At 43.8% G+C, this 23,573-nt stretch overlaps 1 protein-coding gene across 7 annotated transcripts in view; it reads left to right on the top strand.

Annotated features, from left to right (window-relative positions):
* Positions 1-23,573, top strand: part of FRMD4A (FERM domain containing 4A) — a 466,163-nt gene that overhangs the window by 167,350 nt on the left and 275,240 nt on the right. The window contains exon 1 of one of the 7 annotated variants that reach the window (XM_082240075.1): positions 12,414-12,863. The exons of the other annotated variants lie outside the window; for them this stretch is intronic. Within the exon in view, the coding sequence (XP_082096201.1) occupies positions 12,705-12,863 (159 nt within the window). The 5' untranslated portion in view covers positions 12,414-12,704. Of the gene's footprint in view, positions 1-12,413; positions 12,864-23,573 lie in introns of those variants that run through there. 7 annotated transcript variants of the gene reach the window in all.

Raw genomic sequence — 23,573 nt, 5'->3', positions numbered from 1 at the left:
CAAATGATTTGATCGCTTTGGGCTTTGTGTGATTTGAGTGTATTTTCTTGTTCTCTTTGCTTCACAGCTGTGACCTACTTAATTACAAGCAGGAAGCAAACTACAGAATCATTAGGGGAGGGGGAATTCTTGCGCTGCTAAATGCTAGGATGTCTTCCTTAATAACAGGAAGCCAGGTTTCAGATAGTGGCACAGAGTATTTGCATTCATTTTGCATCAAGATAAGGGGAGTGAATAGCATATTTTTCTTCTTAATTTCTTATTCCATTGGGAGGGGGCGATGGGGAAGCAGTAGAAGTTTCAAGCAACCACAAAAAAAGGAATGACTCATACGTTTCTGAATCGAGATCATAAATCCTTCTTGTTAGCTATCGATTTCAGCCTTCTTAACAACCTCTGTCTGCTTTCTTTACAGACAATGAAGTGTCTAGAATCAAGTCTCTGTGTTCTCTCTCTCTCTCAGTAGTTCTTTATAATGTTTGGATATATGGTAAATAATGGAAGGTGATCAGGTTTGTGGTTCTATGAAGGCAGTGTGGCTGGGCATATTTCTGCTTCCTTTCACTGTATTTTATCTTCCCTGATGCTTTGCATAGGGCCATCCTTATCCCATGAAGCAAAGAAATGTAATTTCGTCAGAAACAGGATTCCAAAGGGACTGCCAGTTTCCTTCCTCCAGTCTTAAAACAAAATGAGATCAAGTTGGGGGAGGGGCATATTTTAATAATTTCTCATTGAGGTTGGCACAAAAAATGCCATTATCCTGTGCCAGAGGTGGAATACCATTTTCTGCCTGTGGGCCACATTTTGCGCCCTTGGCCACATGCCCACGGAAAGTGTGTCCAGAGGCAAAAGTGGCAGAGCAATGGATGTGACTCTTAGCTTTGCATAGGGGGCTACATTCCAGCCTTGCAAAGGTTGGGAGTTTCCTACATATCCGCCTACAGCAGGGGTCTGCAACCTTTAAGACAAAAAGAGCCACTTGGACCCGTTTCCGAAGAAAAAACAACAACTGGGAGCCGCAAAACCATTGCGACATTTAAAACAAATATAACACTGTGAACGGCTTACTGTGCTTGACTATTTCCTGAGCGGCTACAAAACTAGCCTATGTTGTGGAATTTGCAGACTTCACCCAATTCTTGAAATTATTTTTGCTCCTATCAACCTTCCTCATAAGTTCTGCAATGGCTTTTCGTCTCTCATCTCCATCTGGATATTTTTCAGCAAAGGCTGTGTGTTTATTGTGGAAATGTCTTGCAATATTTGACTTTTTGTTGTTTGCAAATTTCTCACCATATATTAAGCATACTGGTAAACCAGTCTTGTCAGTAGAGAAGGCAAATGATTCTGTCCATGTATCATTAAACATTCTGTTTTCTTCAGAAATTTTTCTTTTCTTGCCTTTATCCATGGCTGGCCTATCGGGGGTCCAAAAGAGGGACGTAACTAGAAATCAGAGGGCCCCATAGCAAAATTTGCTATGTCCAATAATCAATGCCCCAAAATGCCATAGAAAATTAATCAGGGCCCCAGTGTACCATAAATCATAATCAGTGCCTGATGTAAATAATAATTAATAATGAGGGCCCAATGTCATCCTCGTCATTTTAAAATAACTTTTTTTGACACGTTATTATTATTTTTTTGTTTGACCCCTCAGAATTACTCCTCCTCATAGAAATAAACGTTAAATTAACAAGTTACCTTTTTTTGAGTGTGTGTTCTTCACTCCCCTTCAAAACAGTGACCAGCTTACATGCCCCCTTTCAATGCAGCCTGCTTACAGCCCTCAACCAAAATGGCCGCTCCCGCGACTCCCACGTGCGCCCACAAAGATGGCGCTGACGATTTTCCCTTATCGGTGCCCTTTAAAGAAATGGCCGCCGCAGCTTCAACCCACGCCTAGAGGAGGCTAGAGAGGGAGAAAAGCGGGGGGGAGGAAAGCAGCGAGGACGGCAGAGAAGGACTGCCGGGAGTGGAATCCCACACACCGCGAGGGGAAGGAAGGGAGAGGGTGCGAGCTGGAACGGGGCAAAGAGGGCGGTCCCCGGTCGTGCCTGGCCTTAAATGGGCTAGGCCACGCCTCCCCGGCCCCGCCGATTGGCGGGCAGGGTTGCAGGGACGCCCGGGGATTCCCCTGTTCTCGCGGGGGCAAAAGGCCAGCCCCCGCGAGTGGAGTGTGGGAGGGGTTAGCTCGCAACCCCGTCTCCTCTCTAGCTCGGAAATGGCTTTGCGGAAAATGCGCCTCCTCCCCTCGCCTCCGCCCCAGAGCCGCGGCAAAGGCGTTAAAGAGCCGCATGCGGCTCCGGAGCCGCAGGTTGCCGACCCCTGGCCTACAGCCACTGCCATAGTTCCAGGACGCACTTGAGCCAGGTGAACGCACTCCAGAAGGGTGCTGTGCAGGGCCAGTAAGGGATGTGGCCTGGGCAGAATCCTGGGGGGTGGGGAGAGAGAAAAGTTGCAAGGGCTGTATTTGTCCCAGCCAGCCAGCCTAAAGCCCCCCCCCCCTGTCTTATGCCATTCACTTTTAAATGATACACTGGGTGTAGACACCTGGAGACGGTTGCATTAACCTGCTTGCAAACATCTGCACTGAGAAGTTTTGAGTTGCTGCGGTGCCATCTCTTGGCTCTGCATCTATCTGAAATGGGGCTCAAACTTGGTAGCCTGACACAACTGGACATACACCACCGTACCCCTGCTTAAATCTATATTGCACAAAGGGCAGAAGGAAGGGAAGACATATATCAAAGAGGCTATAGAATATGAAGTCAATATAGCTAGATTCTCAGGCATCATTTGCTAAGGGGCGTAGGGAGTGGTGGCAAAGTGTTGGGAGGGCAGAACTGTGCCCTCGAAGCTCGCCCTCAGGTGCACCGGATGGTGCTGCCCCATTGTAAGTGAGATTCAGTTGCCACCCTGCACATGGAAGGAGATACCATCTTGTCCTTCATCTCAGGCAGAGAAATGGCTTGGGCCAGCCCTGGAGATGGTATTCCACTTTCTGTGGTGTAGAGCAGATATCCTCCATCTCATGCACTGCACACAGGATCTTTCATGTGACACCTGATTCTACAGATGCTCATGCGCCCCCTCAAGGCACAGAGAGGGGACATAAGCTATGCACCCATAAGAATAGTGGTTGGCATGAAACACCTGCTGGCAGTGTGCAGGGACTTCTGAAAAAAGACTAACCCTGCTCTTCATGTATGAGCCATGGATAGAGATGGTGAGTCCTAACTATGCTGAGTCAAAAGTAATTCCTATTGAATTCAGTATGGCTTCCTTCCAGTTAAGTGGATTTAGAATGTCATCCTTAATCTGCTTCCTATTTTGAATTTCAAAACAAAACAAAAATAGCATGGGCTCTATCACTCATTATTGTTTTTCTAACATGGAAAGAAATTATCTTTCTTCTGTGCCAAGACCCCGTGACCCCAAAGTTCCCTAGGGGAACATGAATAATCACACAGGACAACAACCTATTGGGGTTTTAGACTGAATATGGCCACAACTTTATTGGTTACAGTAGACAGTGGTTTGGCAGGAAAGGAAAAAGGAAAGACTGCTGGGCAGGGCTCAATTTAAGGACCCCTAGGAGCGGGCTCAGGTGCCCCCATTGGCCAGTTGGGCCCTGCCAAGGGGAACACCTGCCAAGGACTGCCGACATTGGCCAATAGATGGCAGCCTGGTGATCTGACCTGCTATTAGCTGGATCACTTGTGTGCTGCAACGCCACCCACCAAGGAAAGTGAACCGTCTTGCTAACTGCTTCTCAGTTAAAGTCCTAACTCCTTTGTCAAAGCGGGGCACACCATCTGGATTTTACTACCCGTTTTTGACTACCCTATACCCTCATTTTAAAAGTAAACTTACATTTCAGTTTTATTTTCCCCTACCCGCACTCCAAAGTTTTTGTGACTTATAACTAATCTGTCCTTTCAGGATGCATGAATGAGGAAAATGAGAGAGGGTGATAGGTTTGTGCTGAACTCAAGGTAGCAAGAGCAACTGCAGTCTTAACTCTACTTACCTGGGAAGAAGCCCCACTGAATTCAATTGACTTGCTTTTGAGTAGACACTATTAGCTTTGCAGCCATACATGGTTTTATGATGGGCAATCAGACAGTTCATTAATTTTGTCATCAAGGTGTCAAGGGGATTTTTGTTTGGGTGTTTTTGTTGTTGTTGTTTTGCTACAAATGACTCCCTGTGCCATTCACTTTTAAAGAGGACATGCAGGGAAGGTGATTACTTTGCACATATATACTGATGGCAGATATAGGCGTGTCTATGTAAAAAACTAATTTTAAAAATAGGTATATTTCCACATCAGCAAACAATCAGTGGAACACAGACTTGTGGAAAATAAATCATTTGCAGCAGAATGGAAAACACCAGAGGAAAGTGCAAATGAATATTGGAATGGATTGAGGCGTGTTCATACATCCCTGTGAGTGAATTTACTAGTATCATACAAAAACATTACATTGGAATGCAAAAATTGGTCTCCCATGGGTAGTATTACCTTGACTAGGTAGTACTACTAAACATTGATTTAGTGCCAACAGTGTGCTGGCTGCTAAATTGCTCAACTGCACACAACTCCACAAAGTACCATAACATGCTAAATGCATCTTTTCTGCTCAGCTTAGTAATTGACTCAAGGATGTCTATAGTGTGACACAAACCAAGGAGTATATCCTTCTGGTGACCTGTGTACGTGGATCAGAGCAAGCTCATATCATGGCTGCTGCTGGTGGGTTCTTTGCATTAGATAGTGTGCTCTTGTGTGCATGTGTACCTGTAATCTATGCGATTCATTTTACTTACCACCATTTAACGAACATCTAACTAACATTTCCTTGGGCACCGAAGGGAACTAGAACATCTGTCAAGTCACAAGTCATGCCGACTTCTTTGCATGCTATTGTGGTTATACAATAAAATAAAATAATAAAGCTGTTTCTGTCCTGCTGAGGCTGGTTAACAGGTCCCCTCTTACTTGCTGAGCCTACCCTAAAGCTGGGTTCAGATTTATAATGAGAACAGTTGAAGATCATCAAAGTGGTTTATAATTATCTGCCTGCTTTCCCATCTATCTGTCTGTCTATCTGGTATTCTTTGGTTTTTGTCATGTAACTCATAACATGTTTTAGCTTATGGTTACCAGATTTTTTTCAATGAATCAGGGGACACTTTAATCAATCAATCAATCAATCAATCAATTAAATACTACACGTTCGGGGCATTGATGCTGCAGCGATGGTGGTAGCAGAGGAGCAGCCACCGCCTTGACCTCAGTATCTGAAAAATTATTATAAAAATATTAAGACACTAGTCGGTTTGGAGTAAGTTCAACGGTTTATAATTCTGTGAAGGGAAATATAGATGTAGGATTGATTTGGCTAAAATAGAATATGCAGCAGTAATTGTTAACTTAAGGAAACCATGGAAGGATGGATGGGAAGTCAACCAATCATATTATTCCTTCCTTCCTTCCTTCCTTCCTTCCTTCCTTCCTTCCTTCCTTCCTTCCTTTCCTTTCCTTTCCTTTCCTTTCCTTTCCTTTCCTTTCCTGTTTGTATTTTGAAAATTTATAAATAAAAAAGTCAGATGGGCGGCATATAAATAATGTTGTTGTTGTATTTGAAGTGTTGCTGAACTTTAGATTTCTATAAAGTCTTTATGACGTTGACTGTTATACTTTTTATCCATAGCATAGAATTGGCCTTTTTTACAGCTGCCACACACTGGGTCAATGTTAGCATTGAGCTATCCACCATGACCCCTGAGATCTCATTCCTGGCCAGCTGATATTATATGAACAATGTAATGTCTTCCAGGGTCAGGTTGGATAATGGTTTGTTGACCGTCTGTAGGGGGGAATGTTTCTAAGAATGGTTTTTTCGTCTCTTGCAAAGGGAAGATTAATTAGAAGGGTCAGTGCCTACTTCATACTTTCCCAGGGTCCTAAATTACTTGTATGCACAAGAATCTGAGAATGTTTTAAAGCAGATCTTGAAGCTCTTGATAGTTTGTTAGTAAAAGTCCAGATGTTCCTTTGTGTTTAGAGCAGGGGCTGTAAGCTTTTCCAGCTGAGGACTCACCTTTCCTTCAACATATAATATGAGACCCACTTTAAAATTTCTTTATCATTTCTTTATCATATATTGTACATATATGTATAAATCATTTCAAAAGCTTTCCATAGCAGCTAACAATTAAAAGCATCAGTTCAAAACAATGGAGCATTAACAGCAAAAAAATGCTAAAAACGCTTAAAATCCGTGTTTTTATCTACTGGGATAAAAATAGATATCACCGCATCTAAAAACCTAAGTGAACATTAATGTTGGCGTGAGACAAGTATTTTTAGGCAGGGTGCCACCACATGACAACTCTGCTTCAGGTCACTACACTCCAAAAACTACCATGGTGTCATTGCTGTAACCCACTGTGGGAAAGGTCACGATTCAGGGCTTGTCCACAATTCCACTTGTCCTGTGTCTAGAAAGCACGGCTCCAAGGGGTTTTCCACTTCTCTCATACTTTCTAGGCACAGTTCTGAGAGGTTCTCCACTGGTCTCCCGGCTTCACTGCTGAATTGGAACAAACAGAAATATGCAGCAATGCCAATAGATGTTTGTTCTGATTTAGTAGTAAAGAGTGGGTTTCCCCGGGGAAAGTGGCGGGACAAATGGATGAATGCAGTGACTACTACACAAAGTTTGTTTAATGCAACAATGGAAGTGTGTTGTCCTTGTGTGAAATGCCTTAGAATTCTGAGTGGTGTGCCAAGAGTTTCAGTAAGGTAGCAAAATTTATTTAAAGGGTTTCTCACACAATTGTGACTCCTAGTCACCCCTAGCTCCACTATTTGAAGACAAATGGGTTAGGCGAGGTATAAGGAACCTTTGGCCTTCGAGATATTGCTGAGCTAATGCTCCCACAGGCATTAGCAATGGCCAGAGAGGCTGGGAGTTGGAGTTCAGCAGTCTCTGGTTCCTGATTTAACCCAATGGCAGGGGAATAATGGTTATCACCTTTTGTTGTTTTACTTTAATGTTAAGATGTCTCGAGGTGTGGGACATTGCAAATAAATGAGGTATTGGAAGAAACTGGCCATGTGGCAGTCCTATATGGAAACAGCCCCCATCCCCAACTCAGCTCCACAATCTTTGCCTGGAATAAATTACTTTTGTAGCATAATCCTATTTTATGTAATAATATGTGGAGCAATTTCAGTCTTAAGTAATGCTTTCCAAATAGTGGTAGAAGCCTCCCACAGTTGCAACAGTCTTTACAACTAGTTGGTTGGACTTATAAGAGAGAAAATTCCTATGGTGACAGACCCTGTTTACCATAAGATGTTGGGCCACAAATGTCAGCCCTGCCATTATAATGGCGATGACACTGTACCTTTTGCGTCCCAGGGGCTGCTGGAGACAACACTCTGGGATGACTGCCATCGACATCTCATGCCCAGAAGCATCTGGCTCTCCAGTGTGGAAAGCAGAATGACTGGTGGACCAGATAGATCTTTTGCCTGATCTAGCAAGGCTTTTCTTAAGCTACATTGTGGAAGGAAAAGCTCTAAATAATTATGGAAGTCAGATGTGAATGAAGCAGAGATTACTGGATGATCGTTTCCCCGGGAACAAGAACAAAGGGGGGGAAAGCAGGATCTTCTCATGTGAAATGAACATTCGTATAAAACTCCAACGATAACTCATGCACACAAGATCATAGATATTTTAAAAGAAGATCAAAGGCAGGAGGGTTTGAATTACAGTTTAGATCTTTTAAAAGGAATCTGCGGTTTTGAACTGTACAAGTAATTAACACCACACGTCAATCAGATGCATTAGCTAAACTGAAAATTAGAAGCATCGAGCCCAAACTAAGCACCACTAGGAATGGAAAATTATGCCACGACAACACTGGGAATTTGGGGGTGGCTCATATTTCTGTGCAGGCATGCATAAAGCCCCACCATCTTGTATCACAGGTTTGCTGTCCATGTCTTAAAGGAAAGAAGTCCTTTCGACATGGCCAGACTATCACAAGTTATATTTGCTTTCATGTTATGGAGTGAAATTAGAGTGACCAACTACATGGGAGTACAATTGGCCTACTGTCCTTTTCACAGCGGTGGAGATGAGGGGATTTTGGCATATGTAGTCTTGGAATTCTCAGCACGATGGGCTTGTACATGCCTAAAATCTCTCTTCTACGCAACAGTTAAATGTACAGGAACCCTTTGCTCCTTCTGTATAGTGAATTTGAGAATTAGGGCCAGTAATCATCCTTCCGTCCATTGGCAGCTATTCATGCTTGGATAAATCCACGTTAAATATTATATGAATCTAATCAGCCAGAAAGGCTCCATAGGAGGCGGAACAGGCTTTTCTAAAACAAGGAGCTCTGTGTTTTAAAATGGTCATTTGTATAGGCTGCACTTAAACGGCTCTCATAGAGTCACCTTACAATCCATGCAGTTGAATAAATACATACTAAGATAATGGGGGGGGGTCCTGCATAATTACATGTTTGAAAGCAATACAGGGAACAGGGATGCCCAAATCCTGCCGATGAACTCAGGCCATGCATTTTTGAAAACCATTTTCAAAGAGTGGTCAAGTTGTTGCATTCCCCTTCTTCTTCATCATCATCATCACCTCATTCAAAATAACCAAAGGGATTAAATTGCATGGTGGGGGCAGGACTGCACACAACATGTGACTGGGTCTCATGATATGGAGCCAGCATCCTTAGGAAGCTGCTGGTAGACACAAATCACTGGTACCTTCCTACACACACACACACACACACACACACACCACAAGGGCTGAGCAATACAGTGGTGCCTCGCAAGACGAAAATAATTCATTCCGTGAGTCTTTTCATCTTGCGATGTTTTTCGTCTTGCGAAGCACGGTCCGTCGCAACTGCACCTCTTCAAGCGGCTTTTTAAAAAAGCGCAAGACGTTTTCGTCTTGCGAAGCAAGCCCATAGGGAAATGCGTCTAGCGAAGCAACGCAAAACCGAAAAACCCTTTCGTCTAGCAAGTTTTTCATCTTGCGAGGCATTTGTCTTGCAGGGCACCACTGTATATACTTTTCAGCATCACAATATATCACCAGCTGAACATCGTGGTATACTGATATATCACGATGTCAGAAAAAAGGCTGGAGCTATGTAGAGGCATTGGCTGGCTTCATGGTTTCTCCTGCATTGTGATTTTTGCCAGCACCTGCTCTTGTGATTTGCTGCCCCTGCAGGAGACAGGGGAGAGCTGAGCCAGCAGAGTTAAGAGGGGCTGCAGGAATTGAGAGAATTGGCTGCTTCATGATTTTTCCCATGTGGTGATTTTTGCAAAGCACACACAAGCGCAATATGGACTTCAAACCGGTTTTCGATGATACATCAATATATTGCCCAGCCCTATTGAGCAGTGCCAGGTGGTTGAGCTCAACTGCCAGATCAATCCTACCTGGGACCATTGGGTCTGGTCTGGTTCCAAATTGGGTGGTGGGCCAGGTGTATAGATTCCTGCATTGCAGGGGGTTGGACTGGATTACTTTCAAGGTCCCTTCCAACTCTATAGGGTCTATAATTGTAGGAAGTAAAAATGACAGATAGACCAAGCTGCCCATCAGGTCGCTGAGGTTGCTGTTGCCCACCACCCCAGTTAAGCTCATTAGACCCTACTGATGGAGGATGAGACCCCGGCACCCTGACTGTGGCTCCTTCAAACCTGGAGCCACCCATGTATATAAAAGGATGTCACATAGAGGAGGGAGAAAGGTTGTTTTCTGCTGCTCCAGAGAAGCGGACACGGAGCAATGGATCCAAACTACAAGAAAGAAGATTCCACCTAAACATTAGGAAGAACTTCCTGACAGTAAGAGCTGTTTGACAGTGGAATTTGCTGCCAAGGAGTGTGGTGGAGTCTCCTTCTTTAGAGGTCTTTAAGCAGAGGCTTGACAACCATATGTCAGGAGTGCTCTGATGGTGTTTCCTGCTTGGCAGGGGGTTGGACTCGATGGCCCTTGTGGTCTCTTCCAACTCTATGATTCTATGATTCTATGTAATGGGGGGATGATGACGACACCCCAGAGCCACTCAGGACTTGTTTGCTGTAGCAGTACTGGCTCAAAGTGGTTAACTCACAGCCTGACACACATCATTTCTCCCCCTTAAAGGTACCAGGGGCTCTCCTTGGGGAAATATAACCCTCACCCATGAATAAACCATGGAGGAGGAGGAGGAGGAGAAACAGGAGGGAAGAAGATTTGCAGGCCTGGTCAGTGGATTCTTATGGAACCCATGGACCAATCAAGGACTCAGAAAGACAGCAGGGCGTCTTTACTGGCCTTCTGACCAGAGTAGGCACCAACCAAGGGTCCCAAGCCTTTTAGGGGCCCTGCAACAATGGATCAAAATAATAGTGATTTGATCTTGAAATAAAATTGAGATTTTTGATTGTCCAGAGGCTCTACAGGGTTTAATCCAGCACTGATTCTGTCTGTCTGGGTAAGATGCGTGGTGAGGATTGCTTTGGCTCAGTCTAGTAGCCTGGCCTCTTACAATGCGTTGGATTTGATTCCTGAAGATTCTTTTCTCTGTGCTCCGGTGAGAAGAACAGGCATTCTTTAATTTTGCAGTGAAGTGATGACACACGGGGAAGGTTCCTTGAGGAGCAACTTTTTACTTAATTTTTAGAGGAGAGGGGAAACAATTGATGGAGTTTGTGGGGGCAGGATTGAGAGAAACTGTGTTCTTTATTTGGTACAATATGTTTGCAGGGAGCAGTATTTAATGTCTAAAAATAAAAGTGCAGGGAATTGGTGGAGGGAATCTTTGCCATCTGTCCTGTAAATCCTTCTCTTTTATCTTGGACAGTATGTGGTGGGGGTGTGGAGGAAGACAGAAGGGGCAGTAGCTCTATGGAAAGCATTTCAATTATTGTCTTGCTGGTTAGCAGTGGAAACTAAGGTGTTTTAGCACCTTCCATAGCAAGGAATCTAGACTGAGATCTCTGAGATCATTCCTAACAAGAAACTAGAGACAAGAAGATCCGACCCCCAGCTGGGGTGTGTGTGGAAATTCACCATCTAATCCAGCTTCACACCGACTCATGCTTCAGTTGTCCACTCCCTCTGTGAATTGGTGTTGCTTGCAATGACTTTCTGTAGACTTCCACGGAATTTTCTGAATATGGTGACATTTATTCTGCTCTGATTTAGTCAGCTACCATCCCTGTCAATGTTCAGTCTTAGCTGTCTGCTAACTGGGTGCTACTGAATTCAACCCACATTTTACCAGCTTCCTCGCAATATCATGGGGGACTTTTTCAAAAGCCTTACTGAAATGGAGATACACTATGTCCACAGCATTCCCTGATCCACCAAGCTTGTAACTCCATCCAAAAATAGAAAGGAGATTCATGTGGCATGACTTATTTTTCAGAAACCTATGCTGGGTCTTAGTAATCACTGTATCCTTTCCTAAATGCTCACAGACCGACTGTTGAATTATCTGTTCTAGGACTTTTCCTGGTATCAGTGTCAAACTCACTGGTCGGTAGTTACCTGCATCTTCCTTCCCTCCCTTTTTGAAGATGGGGACAACATTTGCCCACCTCCAGTCTGTAGTGGCCTCACCTGTTCTCCAAGAATTCTCTAAGATTATATTAGTGCCCTCACCCTGGAAATTTGAATTCATTTAAAGTAGCTAGGTTTTCCCTTACTACCTCTTTTCCTATTTGGGGCTGCAGCTTCCTCAGGTTGGGAATTGCTTTCCTTTTGGTTGAAAACAGAGGCAAAGTAGGTGTTGAGTAGCTCTGCTTTCTCTCTGTCACCCAATAGCATCTCTCCGCCTTCTCCATACAGAAGACCTACCCTTTCCTTGTCCCTCCTCCTCCATTCTGCTGAATCTCCCCAATTTTCAACAACACAAGACTATCAGAAATTAAGTAGGTTAAACTTTTATTTTATTCAATAAGTGGTTTATGATCCTACCCTGAAGCTGCAGTCGTTGCGATATGCTGAACTGTAGTAACAGTTTGATGTAAAGCTTCCACAGTTTGTTTATTTTTAAAAAACATCAGAAAGATGTGTGTTGCAAAGCAATTCTTCATTGGCTCTACTTTGCACCTTAAAGAGTTAAAAAGAAAGATGGAATGCCTTGAGAATGTTGGCAGAGAAGGGGAGAGAGAGACAGAAAAGGGGTTTGTTTTCCATCCTCTCTGGATGTAATCCCGGCACTTTGAAGGCTAAGTGATGATTCTAGATTTAAGTTTGTTTCTCAGTTCCTCTGCGAGGAGCTAAGCAGAGAAAAGTGAGATTATAAAGACAGATAGCTATACCAGGAGACCAACTTTTTTAAAAAATATGCAACTCCCTTTGTAGCAAAAAAAAGAAAAAAGAACAAAAAGGGGATATTTTTACATTGTCCCTCAGTGCAACAGTATTTTATTTTAGAAGATACACAGAAAACGTTGGGAGAACCTATTCCCTGCAAAGGGGAACTCCTAGCAAAATGGTTTGTTTTGGCTTTGGTGTTTTTCTTTTTCTTTTCCCTTCCTTTCATGGAAAATCACTGTGACATTTTAACCGTGCCATTCTTTAGTAGTCTGAAAATTCAGCAAACCACCCGGGACTACCAGCGCCAGACCTTCTGTTTTGCTTGCTGGCATGGCTGCTGTGCTTTTTAGATTTGAAGATCTGCTGTACAGTTGGGACAGCCTAGTGTGGAACCTGACGTCGCGGGTTCTGGGGACTTATCGATTCAGAAACTTGCAGGTTGTGCGACTAATGCTTAAACCATGGTGCATCTCCAGAGCTGTGTACCAGGTAGGGTAAAATTATTTAAGCATACTGGGGACCAGGGTAGGGGTGGTGATGGGGCGACAAGCTCCTAGCCAGTTTTTTACTTAGAGTGCCTGGGAAATCATGCAAGGACGGGTCTTTTGTGGCTGTGATTCTTAGACCTTTTTGTAATGTCTAAAGATTGCTTTGTGTAGCATTTAATTCTACACTTGTATTGTCTAAGGATTGCTTTGTGTAGGACCTAATTCTACACTAAATTTCCAGATTTTTTTACCCTTTTGCTATATTAAGATTTGCTGCATTAAGATTTTTCCACTTTCCCCAGGTGGCTCAGGGCAGGGTACATGGGGCTATGATTCTGGCCAGCATCTCATTCTGACGATTCTGACCATTTTGCATGGCAGCTAGAAGGTAGCAAAGACCACTCCTTGCCTCCACTTTCTGGCTGCATCACTCATTTACCTCTACAGACAGTACATGGAAGGGGGCATTGAACAAACCGATAGATTGCATCCCAGAATCCAGTTCATCATCCTGCAGAACTGTGAGGTCACTGACCACATTCTTGCTTTGCAAAAGGAAGCCTTTCATCCGCTGCTCTTTATTTTCCTGGTTCTGATGCTCTGTGCACAGGTGGAGTTTGACACAATGCACCAGCCATGCCAAAAGCAAGAAAGAGAGAGCAGGGTACTGCTGCATCTGACCCGGATGGGGCCCAAGATGAAGGGAGAGTGCACCCTAGAGTTATCTGCAACCCACACCTTTGTGACCCCTCAATTCATCCCTATGGCTCTGTTGCCACTTCAAACCCCACATTTACTAATTTCAGAAATTATGGGGAGAAGCTGGCAGCCCGGAAGTTAAGGGGATCCTTGCCCCAGCAGACCCATAGCACCCTTCCTCCCAAAGTGGTAAAAAACAATTCCAATACAAATGCCAACTGGAAAAAATAGCAATTAAAAAAATATTAAAATGCTTGTTGGAAGAGAAAGATCTGCCTAATAGTCAAGGGGAAGGCTCTTCGAAGGGAGGTGCCACATCACTAAAGGCCTAATTCCTACATTGTGCAGAATGAAACTCCTGATAAGACCTGCTCTGCCGGAAGTCCTCACCCACAGAGCATAGCGATATTTCCTCTGAAAGTGTCATCTTCATATTGTTATAAGTTTGTGGATGCCTTGACCCCTAAATTCCTGGGTCTAATGGGTGTTGGAGTTTAATCGATGCCTGGAGTATTAAGATGGGCTGCCAGATGCCAAAATACACACCAAACCAGTTTTTTTCATTAGCAGAAAATTGCCTGGGAGAAGATGGGCCATTTGCAAGGAACAAACACAGACAGATGGCCCATCAGGAAAGTGGAGACTCTCTGCCAGCCAGCAAATTGGGGATGAGGGAGCCCCACCCTGAGTTCTGAGAGGCTTAGTCAGAAGACAGTGTCAGAGTTTTTCTTAGGAGGAAGTTGTAGATTTTCTTTTGGCTGCAGTGTGATTGCGGGGAAAGGGTGTCAATCTGTTAAATGCGGCAAGCTGAAGGGGTGGGTCAGAGCACAATGCAAACTGACAGTTTGAACCTGAGGTGAGTGAAATGGGAGAAGCAGGACCCTCTAGGAGTGTAATGCTTTGAACCCTTCCATCATAGGCTCCAGTTGTATGTATGTATGTGTAAATAAACCATTTATGATAAAGACACCCCAGTCTCTGCTTTGCCGCATTTCCAAAGGAAACACAAACCTTGGGTAAGCATGCCGGGAACCCCTGGAATCTCACACAGCTGAAGAGATTGGGTTGGCCTGTAACAATATTAAGTTTGTCCTGCACCTTCCATGGAGGTTAGGCAGACTTCCTCTTGCTGAGATGCCACCATGTAATGCCGTTAACCTTTATTGGCTGCTGATGGTGGGGCTGGGAGCAAAGAAACTGTGGTGGCATCACAACAAAGTGGAAAGAGAAGCTCTTTTTTTCTTGGTGGAAGCATCACCTCTAGTTCTACCCGGAACGAGTCAGCTCATGCCATAGTCTTTGGTAGCTTTGCATGTGGATTAGATTTTCACGTTTAGTGTTTTCTGTTGCCTTCCCCCTACTCTTGCTTTTCAACCCATTGGTAGCAGCTGGCAGGGAAGCCAATAGGGTGATGCTGTGCATTTTGTTTCACCAGCTATTATGAGGATGAGGAGGTGAACTCATGTCAAGTTCTGCCATTACAGCCTGCAAAATTCTTGATCTTTAAGCAAAAAACACTGGATAAAATTATACAACTTCATGGTTAAATAAAATTAGATAAAGAAAAACTGTGTTCCCCAACAAAACGGTACCAGAATATCCTCCTGGGTGTAGTACAGTCATTTTATTTATTTTGTATTCAAGTTCTTCTGTGTTTGTTGGAGGCTGTATCGAGAGAGGAGTTCTGCTCCACTGACTGTGTGGGAGCCTGAAAGAGCTCAAGACTGTTTCAAGATTGGACCCTCGGTTTTTCCTGATGTTGCACAAACACCGAAATGCTAAGTCTTTGTATGAAAGAGCCTTATGTAAGAGGAGTTCCATTGAGATTTCCCACCTTGTTTTTCAGCAGGATCTTAGGTTGAGAAATAGATGCACATCTGGTTTGAGGCAAAGAACAAGATGAAAACTTGGAAGGGGAAATTGGAACCGAAGAATAGTGTTGTATGTTCCCCACTTCCCCGGGTGGTGAAAAGGTCCAGGGATGGCTTGTCAACATTTAGCTGCAGCTTGGGTTAGAAAGCACTGAAGACTTGGTGCTACTTGTTTACTTACAAATATACATTTTCAGCATGGAGAAGCAGGCAGGCAGACATCCAGACAACCTACACTCATCTGTGCAGCAACATCAGTTCCCCCCTGCAAGCAAAAATTAGCCCCACAGAGCACCCGTTCTCTGTTTCTTCCATCTAGCTGCGAAACTCAGATTTGTTTTTACCTTCTTGGCTACACTGCAAAGTTATTTCTCTTAGCCATGAACACACTGTAGAACACTGGTCTCTCAACTCCCCCCCCCCCGCCAATGTGGTTTGTCCTCCTGGCACTTGATGTGCAGACATGAACATACCATGCCATGAAAATTTTCACCTGCGTATTTTTGCAAAAAAAAAATAGCTCTTAGAGACACAGGAGCAGACACAGGAGCAGACCAGGGTGTTCAATGAGCAACCCTAGTTGGAACTTGAAGTGCCATGAGATGTTATGAAAATTCTAAAGGTGGTGTTGATCTTTGATAGTTCAGTGACACATACAAGTCATCAGTTTTGCAAACCAAGCAACCTTTCCTCTGTTCCACTTAATTGCATGTTCCGCTTATTTACATTTATACACTGCAGAGCGGTCCTCAACTTTAGAAGATAACAACATAGCCTTTTCTTCTTTAAACTGAGAGTTGTCTTCTCCAGAGGTGAAGTCAATCAGGTTTTTTTCCCCCATTATCAACATATCTGCATGAATCCGTTAAATAAGAGTTTCAGGATTAGGAATAATCCCATTGTGGTGAATCTTTATTTCAGAAATGGTGAAAGCTGAGGTGAAGGATTTTGTTCAAGGAGATGGTTGTGACCTTACCATATATGAGAGAGTGCTGGAGGGGAAATAGTTAAATAGATTGCACAGACAGGACCCGGGGGGTGGAGTCAGTGGGTCTATAAAACTAGTTCTGGGAGGAGTCTGAGAGAGTTCGTTGGGAGTTGTGGGTGGGTAGTTGGTTGGTTTGAGTGGGTTGGCTGGTTGGGAAAGGCAGTTGGTAATAGAGAGACAGTTAGAGCAGTTGGTCCTTGAGTGTGGGGAGGTAGCAGAGATAGAGAGAGGAACATAAGACTAAGAAAGTAAAGAGGAACACTGTTTGGAATGCTGTAATAGTTTTGGTTTAAGTCTGAAATAAAATAGTGGTACCCCGCAAGACGAACGCCTCGCGAGACGAAAAACTCGCAAAACGAAAGGTTTTTTCGTTTTCGAGTTGCCTCGCAAGACGAATTTCCCTATGGGCTTGCTTCGCAAAACGAAGCTTGCCCCGGGGACAGCGGGTCTTCTCTTTTGAAGCAAGGGGCTGCGGGGAGATAGCAATCTCCCTGCAGCCCCTTGCTGCAAAAGACGTCCGGGGGAAGCGGGGAAGCGAAGCGCTTCGCTTCCCGCTTCCCCCGGACCTCTTCTGAAGCAAGGGGCTGGGGGGAGATAGCGATCTCCCTGCAGCCCCTTGCTTCAAAAGAGGTCGGGGGAAGCGGGAAGCGAAGCGCTTCGCTTCCCCGCTTCCCCCGATGTCTTTTGCAGCAAGGGGCTGCGGGGAGATGGCTTCTCCCGGTGCTCCGAAGCCGGGCGGGGGGCAGGGGACACCTCCCGCCGCAGCAGGGACACCTTTTGAAGGCAGGTGGGGGGGAGCAAAGACTTTGGCCCCCCGCCCGCCTTCAGAAGAGGTCCAGGACCTCTTCTGAAGGCTGGTGGGGGGCAAAAGTCTTTGTCCCCCCTGCCTGCCTTCCCAGGGGCTTTTAAATCGCCCTGGACAGCGGAGAAGTCCTCCGCTGTCCGGGGCGATTTTAAAATGCCGCCCGCCAGCATTTTAAGATCGCCCGGACAGCGGAGAAGTCCTCCGCTGTCCCGGGGTTTTTTTAAATGCTGGGGGTGGAAAGAAAAGCCCTTGTCCCCCCCCCCAGCCTTCAGAAGAGGTCCGGGGACAGACTGTCCCCGGACCTGGTCTGAAGGCGGTTTCCCTAGGAACGCATTAATTGATTTTCAATGCATTCCTATGGGAAACCGTGCATCGCAAGACGAAAAAACCGCAAGACGAAGAGACTTGCGGAACGAATTAATTTCGTCTTGCGAGGCACCACTGTACACTCTTCTTTATTAATTGAAAAGCTGACTGAGACTTGAAGTGATTTTACCAGACAGGGCCTGGTTGGTGGCAGCGGATTAGTGGTGTACGGGTCAATAGTCCGTGAGACGACCGGGGGGCTCCGTACGAGTGCCACAATGGTTTGGACCAGCATCTGAAATTATAACTCCCCTGTGATCAGACCATATTGTAATGACTATTAAGTGATCAACTTTTTTATACACGATTTCTTGCTAATGGTTATTGATGATGAGTCACTCAAAGGGCCTGGCTTTCTTCCTTGCTTGGTCAACACAAGCATCATAGCTCAGTTGGTAGAGCATGAGGCTCTTAAACTCAAGGTCATGGGTTCAAGCCTCTTGTTGGACAAAAAGATCCCTGCATTGCAGGGGGTTGAACTAGATCGCCCTTATGGTCCCTTCCAACTCTACAACTCTATGATTCTATACCTTCTGCCTGTTTTACTTCTGGGTTCCCCAGCTTTTCCATCTCCCAGATTCTATACAAACTGTCATTGATCATCACTTCCAGCAACTGACCTCATGGGTTCTGGAGGACACTTCCCAAATGTGGATATGAAATCTCATGATCCCAACTTGACCTGACAGGAATGACATATCCCAAGTCTGGTTTTTGGTGTGCAAATTCAGTGATAAAGGACCACAGTTACATAAAAGACTGGTGAAATGTAACCCCCCAAGCTATGTTTACTGTGTTTACATCACGAAGTTGTGCTGATCTGGTGCAAAAAGTGCTGGTCAAAGTGCAATTCTGTTGACAGGCTGACATGAAAATTCAGTGCAGTTGAGACCCTGGTGGTCTCCAGACTGTGCTGTCTTCATCTGCTAGTTATTTAGTTGTTAGAAATAATGCTTTGTCTAGTCTCCAGTTGTCTGCTGTTTCAACCTACAAGCCCCGTGACTCTGAAGACATTAGGCAAAAACCTCTAAGGAACCTCAACCCTTTTTACCAGAACAACACCATCTTTAAAGAGAAGAATTATTTTTATATGTGGCTACTATGATAGATTAAACTGTCTCATGAGGAAGAAGAGGCCCAAATAAGCTGCACAGATTGATTTATGAGATATATTCTTTTCTGTGAATCATATCTTTTCCTTGGATCCCAGCTATAGACAGTTGCTACCATGATGGAATTTGTCACTTCCTACTTCATTAGCCTCCTGGGTGGGTTAGTGTGATGCCCTCTATTTGGAGCAGCGCTTGGAAGGGGTCTACAGGCCTCAAGTGGTCCAAAAGGCTGCTGCCAGAGTGTTGTCTGAGGCTGGCTGCTGAATGGAGTAGGGATTCAGATAAGTGGGAATGGCTGGGTTGAAAATAAACCAATTTGTATGCACCGTTAAGTGAAATTTCACATTCTTCCATTTGGCTGAAGATATTTTATTATATTTCACAGAGATTAGTCATACAGGCTTGAGAACTACATTTTACAGGCATTTTATAGAGACAAGAATGATCAATGTGCATGTGAAAGATGAGGCCTGAAATATTAAACATACCATTTAACATTTGCAAAATATATAGTTCTTGATTTATAACTTCATTCTTGGCTAAATAAATGTGAGATTTGAGTTCTGTAGATGCATTTCCTTTTGCTTTCAGGCATGAGGTATTAATGTTTCACATTCATCTAGCCAGTTACAAGACTGCAGAGCTTGAGGAAACAGAGATTGAAGAGTGGAGTGAGCTCAGTTCATAGCTAACAAGTCACTAGGAAGGGAGAAAGGCCTGATTCCAGTGTAAGTCAGGAACAATTTCCTTGATGAGATGGACTCAGTTCTTCTATATGCTAATTAATTCCAGTATTTATTTTAGCGGAGCAATCTGGATGCTCTATTCACTAACGGGAAGCTCACGCAACAGAAAAATGAGAAAGAAGAATCGGTTGGCAAGGAGAATAATAAAAATCCTGGGACCAGTTCTTTGCTCCATTCCTTAAACATGGAGCAAACAAACCAATCAGGAATCCAATTATCAAAACATCATGAGGAATCAAACTGGTGTAAGAATTGATCAAGGGAAAACAAGAAAAGAGCTTGATGGTACCATGTCAGATGTTTTGCATGTGGAAAGGTAAATTCAGTCCCATCATCTCCAGTTAAAAGGATCTGGTAGCAGCAGCAGCTTCTTCTTCTTCTTGCTGCTGCTGCTACTACTACTACTACTGCTGCTATTACTATAACTATATTTACATCCCAACTTCCTTCCCAGAAGCTCAAGATGATGCACATGGCTGTGCCCCTCTCTATTTTAACCTCACAACCAGCCTGCAAGATAGGTTAGGATGAGAGACTCTTTCCTGTTGTTTTGTGGACAGTTTGTATGAAAAGAGCATATATCGTATAGGTTCCTCTAGATAAGAAAAATATAAAATTTCAGAAAGATAGGTGCAGGGGTTCTGTGCTAGGAGTATTAAAAGTTGATTTGGGGCATTCACTTACCTCCCTGTGGTTTGGGATATAATTTGTACTAAAATGGCATACCCTAGATAAGTAAACATTACAGAAGAATTTGTGCAGGGCTTAAGGCACCAACATGTGGCCCCCAAGGCCTTTTTAGGGACCCTCAGCAGCAATGTTCAAAAATATTCAAAAAAATACGTGGCAGACCTTCTTGGAAGGATTCTGTTCTGCTGTAGTAGCTTGGGGCTGGGGATAGCATAGAACAGACATGCTATTTGCATGGAACATGTCATGCTATTTAAGATTATTAAATTTATTTATGTCTTTAGTATTATTTAATATACATAATTAATATATTTAACCATATTGCAGACACTTTGTGATATTGAAATGTAATTCAGTGTGTGACCCGCAGGTTCTGTGTCAAAGTACTCTTGCAGCCCACTTGGTCTGGAGGTTAGACCACCTAGGCTTAAGGAGTTAGGAAATGTTTAAAACTGTTTGTGGACTGGTAAGGGGGATTGCTCTCTGCTCAGTGGATGGTGTGTAAGTTCTTTCCTTCTACAGCCCTGGAAAAGTCATTTTGTCATTAGTGGCTAGAGCTATCAGTCAGAAAATGATACCTGCTTCTTTCCCTCTTTTCTTCTTTCCTGTCCTTATGTGGCAAGCTTGGGGAATGTAATCATTCTAAAGAGAAAGATAGTTTGAATCTGCCTAAGTTACCTGGAATCTCCAAAGCTCCAAGGCAGCCCCAAGGCTTCAGGAGCAGAATGATCCAAGGACACCTGGTGCATCTTGAAAGAGCCTCAGATCCCTCAGAATCTGCCAGATTTGAGTTGGGATTCATCCAAAACAGATTAACATTGCTAATATAAGACATCTCTCTATGTTTACTGAAAACAGATAGTGCCCTTTTTCTGACATGTTTTGAAGGTAACTGTTCTGACGGGACAAGTGTGTACAAATCTAACACCCACTCAACAATAATGATGACAGAAAGGAGACTTTAGGTCACTCACCCAAAAAAAGCTTCCTATTTAAATTTGTTCGGTCCAGGGCTGTTAGAATTTGCTAATCTCTGAAGACTATTCAACAACAAACACCCCAACAAATGAAAATGTGCTACCATATATATATATATTTGTTTTTATTTATTGTTTTTGTTCATCACTTTTCACAGAACATATTAATCAAACAATTAAAATCCATTACACAGAATAACACATAAGAATAATGAAAGTGTTCAGCCATCAACAAATATAAAAAAGGACAAATCCTACTCTACCCGGTTAAAAGGTGAACATCAACACAAGCCAGAATCAAACCACATTGTGGTTAAATCAAGGTCTTAAATGCCTAGCTAAATTTTTTGATTGGCAAGTAAAGGCAGATGATGCTGACACCAGGCAAGTTTCCCCAGTGAGAGAGTTTCCACAATCAGAAAGCCACCACTGAAAATTTCCCCATTGTTTCCCCATTCCTCAAAGAGAAGGACATTTAATGATGACTGTAGGGTACAGGCAGATTTTACAGAAAGAGGTGGTCTGTGATCATTGAAAAGAGCAAGCATAGAAATTGGTTATTGCTAGATTGGAATACATTCCAATCTTTTTCACATTTACCCAGAAATAAACCCCGCTGTGTTCATTGGATTCTACTTCCAAATAAATGTGTACTAAACCTAAGAAAAGGGGCATTGGTGCCTGTGGTCTAAACCACTGAGCCGCTTGGGCTTGCCGATCGAAAGGTTGGCTGTTCGAATCCCCCCCCCCCAACACGGTGAGTTCCTGTTGTTCGGTCCCTGCTCCTGCCAACCTAGCAGTTCGAAAGCACATCAAAGTACAAGTAGATAAATAGGTAACGCTCTGGCAGGAAAGTAAACGGTGTTTCCGTGCGCTGCTCTGGTTTCGCCAGAAGCAGCTTAGTCATGCTGGCCACATGACCCGGAAAAACTGTCTGCGGAAGCGGACAAACATCGGCTCCCTCAGCCTTTAAAGCAAGATGAGTGCTACAACCCCAGAGTCGTTCACGACTGGACTTAACTGTCAGGGGTCCCTTTACCTTTTATCCTTTAAACCTAAGAAAGAGGAATGAGGATTTCTTCGGAGGAGAAAAAAGGCTATGGTCATTTAATGGTGGAATGGTATTCAGATAAATTTGGCATCTCAAGGAACCAGACTTGGATATTTATTCCAGTTAGGGAGAAAGAATCACATAATTGTAGACCTGAAAGGGGTCATCTAGCCCAACCCCCTGAAATGCAGGGTTTTTTCACGCTCAAACCCAGAACCCTGAGATTAAGGGCAGATGCTCTGCCACTTGGCTCCAGTAAGAATCCAGATCAGTACCGTTCAGCCGATGCTAGTGGGTTCAGAATGAGCTGCTGGGACCTTTTTGATAACATTTGAGCTCCTTGTGATCTGCCCTACGCATTGAGCACCATAATGTAATGAACACTGTGGAAGTACATGGATTGTGTCAATGGAAGTTAACTGCCACAGGAAGTACAGGCAGGATGTTTTAAAGGTGTTGCAGGAACTGTGATTTCTCTACAGTGTTTTGCCTTGAAAATTAGCAGATTCTGCAGCCCCTGGAGACTCTTCAGACTTTACAGTTACATGTTTAAGCATTTATGAGTCTCAAGCAGCTTTTCTTACTGAAGAGAGAGAAAGTCCCAGAAAGGAATAATTTGACCCAAATGTTAAATAAAGTACTTTACTTTTTTCCCTGTGTCTTTCCCTCCTAAAATCATTTTGCTCAGTTTCATTGTTGGCACAGGAAAGTGGTTTTTTTCCGGGGGGGGGGGGTTTAAAACATTTAAAACTCTTAGTTGCCAGAAAAATAATCTGATACGACGATAAAAATCTGTCTGAGAAAGTAAAGGAACTGCACCTGGCTGGCTTTTCATAGCTATGTTTGAGAAAGTACAAGAGGCTCATTAAGTTTTCGGCTGAATATTTTTTCACTAGGCATATTAAAATAAAGTTTACATTGTGCTTTATGACCTTCTCTAGCCTGGTTTCCCCAGATTTTTTTAGAGCCAGCAAGAGTGTTTCTGCCTTGGCAAAGGCCCATTTTCTTCTGCTGTTTGCTTCTTCACCAACGCGGATTGCCCCCAAATAAGCTGAAACTAAAGTGCCATGGCAATGATCTCAGACGGAACACTAGCTCAGCTGGGTTGACTGCTTCCTGACACCAGGGCAAGCCTCTTTCTAAGTAAATAGTGGTGCTATTTGAAAGCCAAATGGCCTGAGCGTTGTTTGACTGCTTAGATCAAAATAAACTTATGAATTAGGCCTGCATCTCACCATTCCTCAAAGGGCTTAAGGGGCATGCAAAGAGACTTTAAACAAAGCTTGCTGTGTTGTTGGTATTTCCTGCAGCACAGCAAGCCTTTCACCTTCATGTTTCATCCTCAGATTCAAGTGCTGATTGGGTTGTCAATCTTCTCCTTCCCATTCATCAGGTGGCCTGCAGCC

Source organism: Podarcis vaucheri (genome assembly GCF_965113315.1).
Source record: "Podarcis vaucheri genome assembly, chromosome: 10".
NCBI lineage: Eukaryota > Metazoa > Chordata > Lepidosauria > Squamata > Lacertidae > Podarcis > Podarcis vaucheri.
The sequence above is the reverse complement of the archived record's forward strand: the minus strand, read 5'-3'. Positions and strand labels throughout refer to the sequence as shown.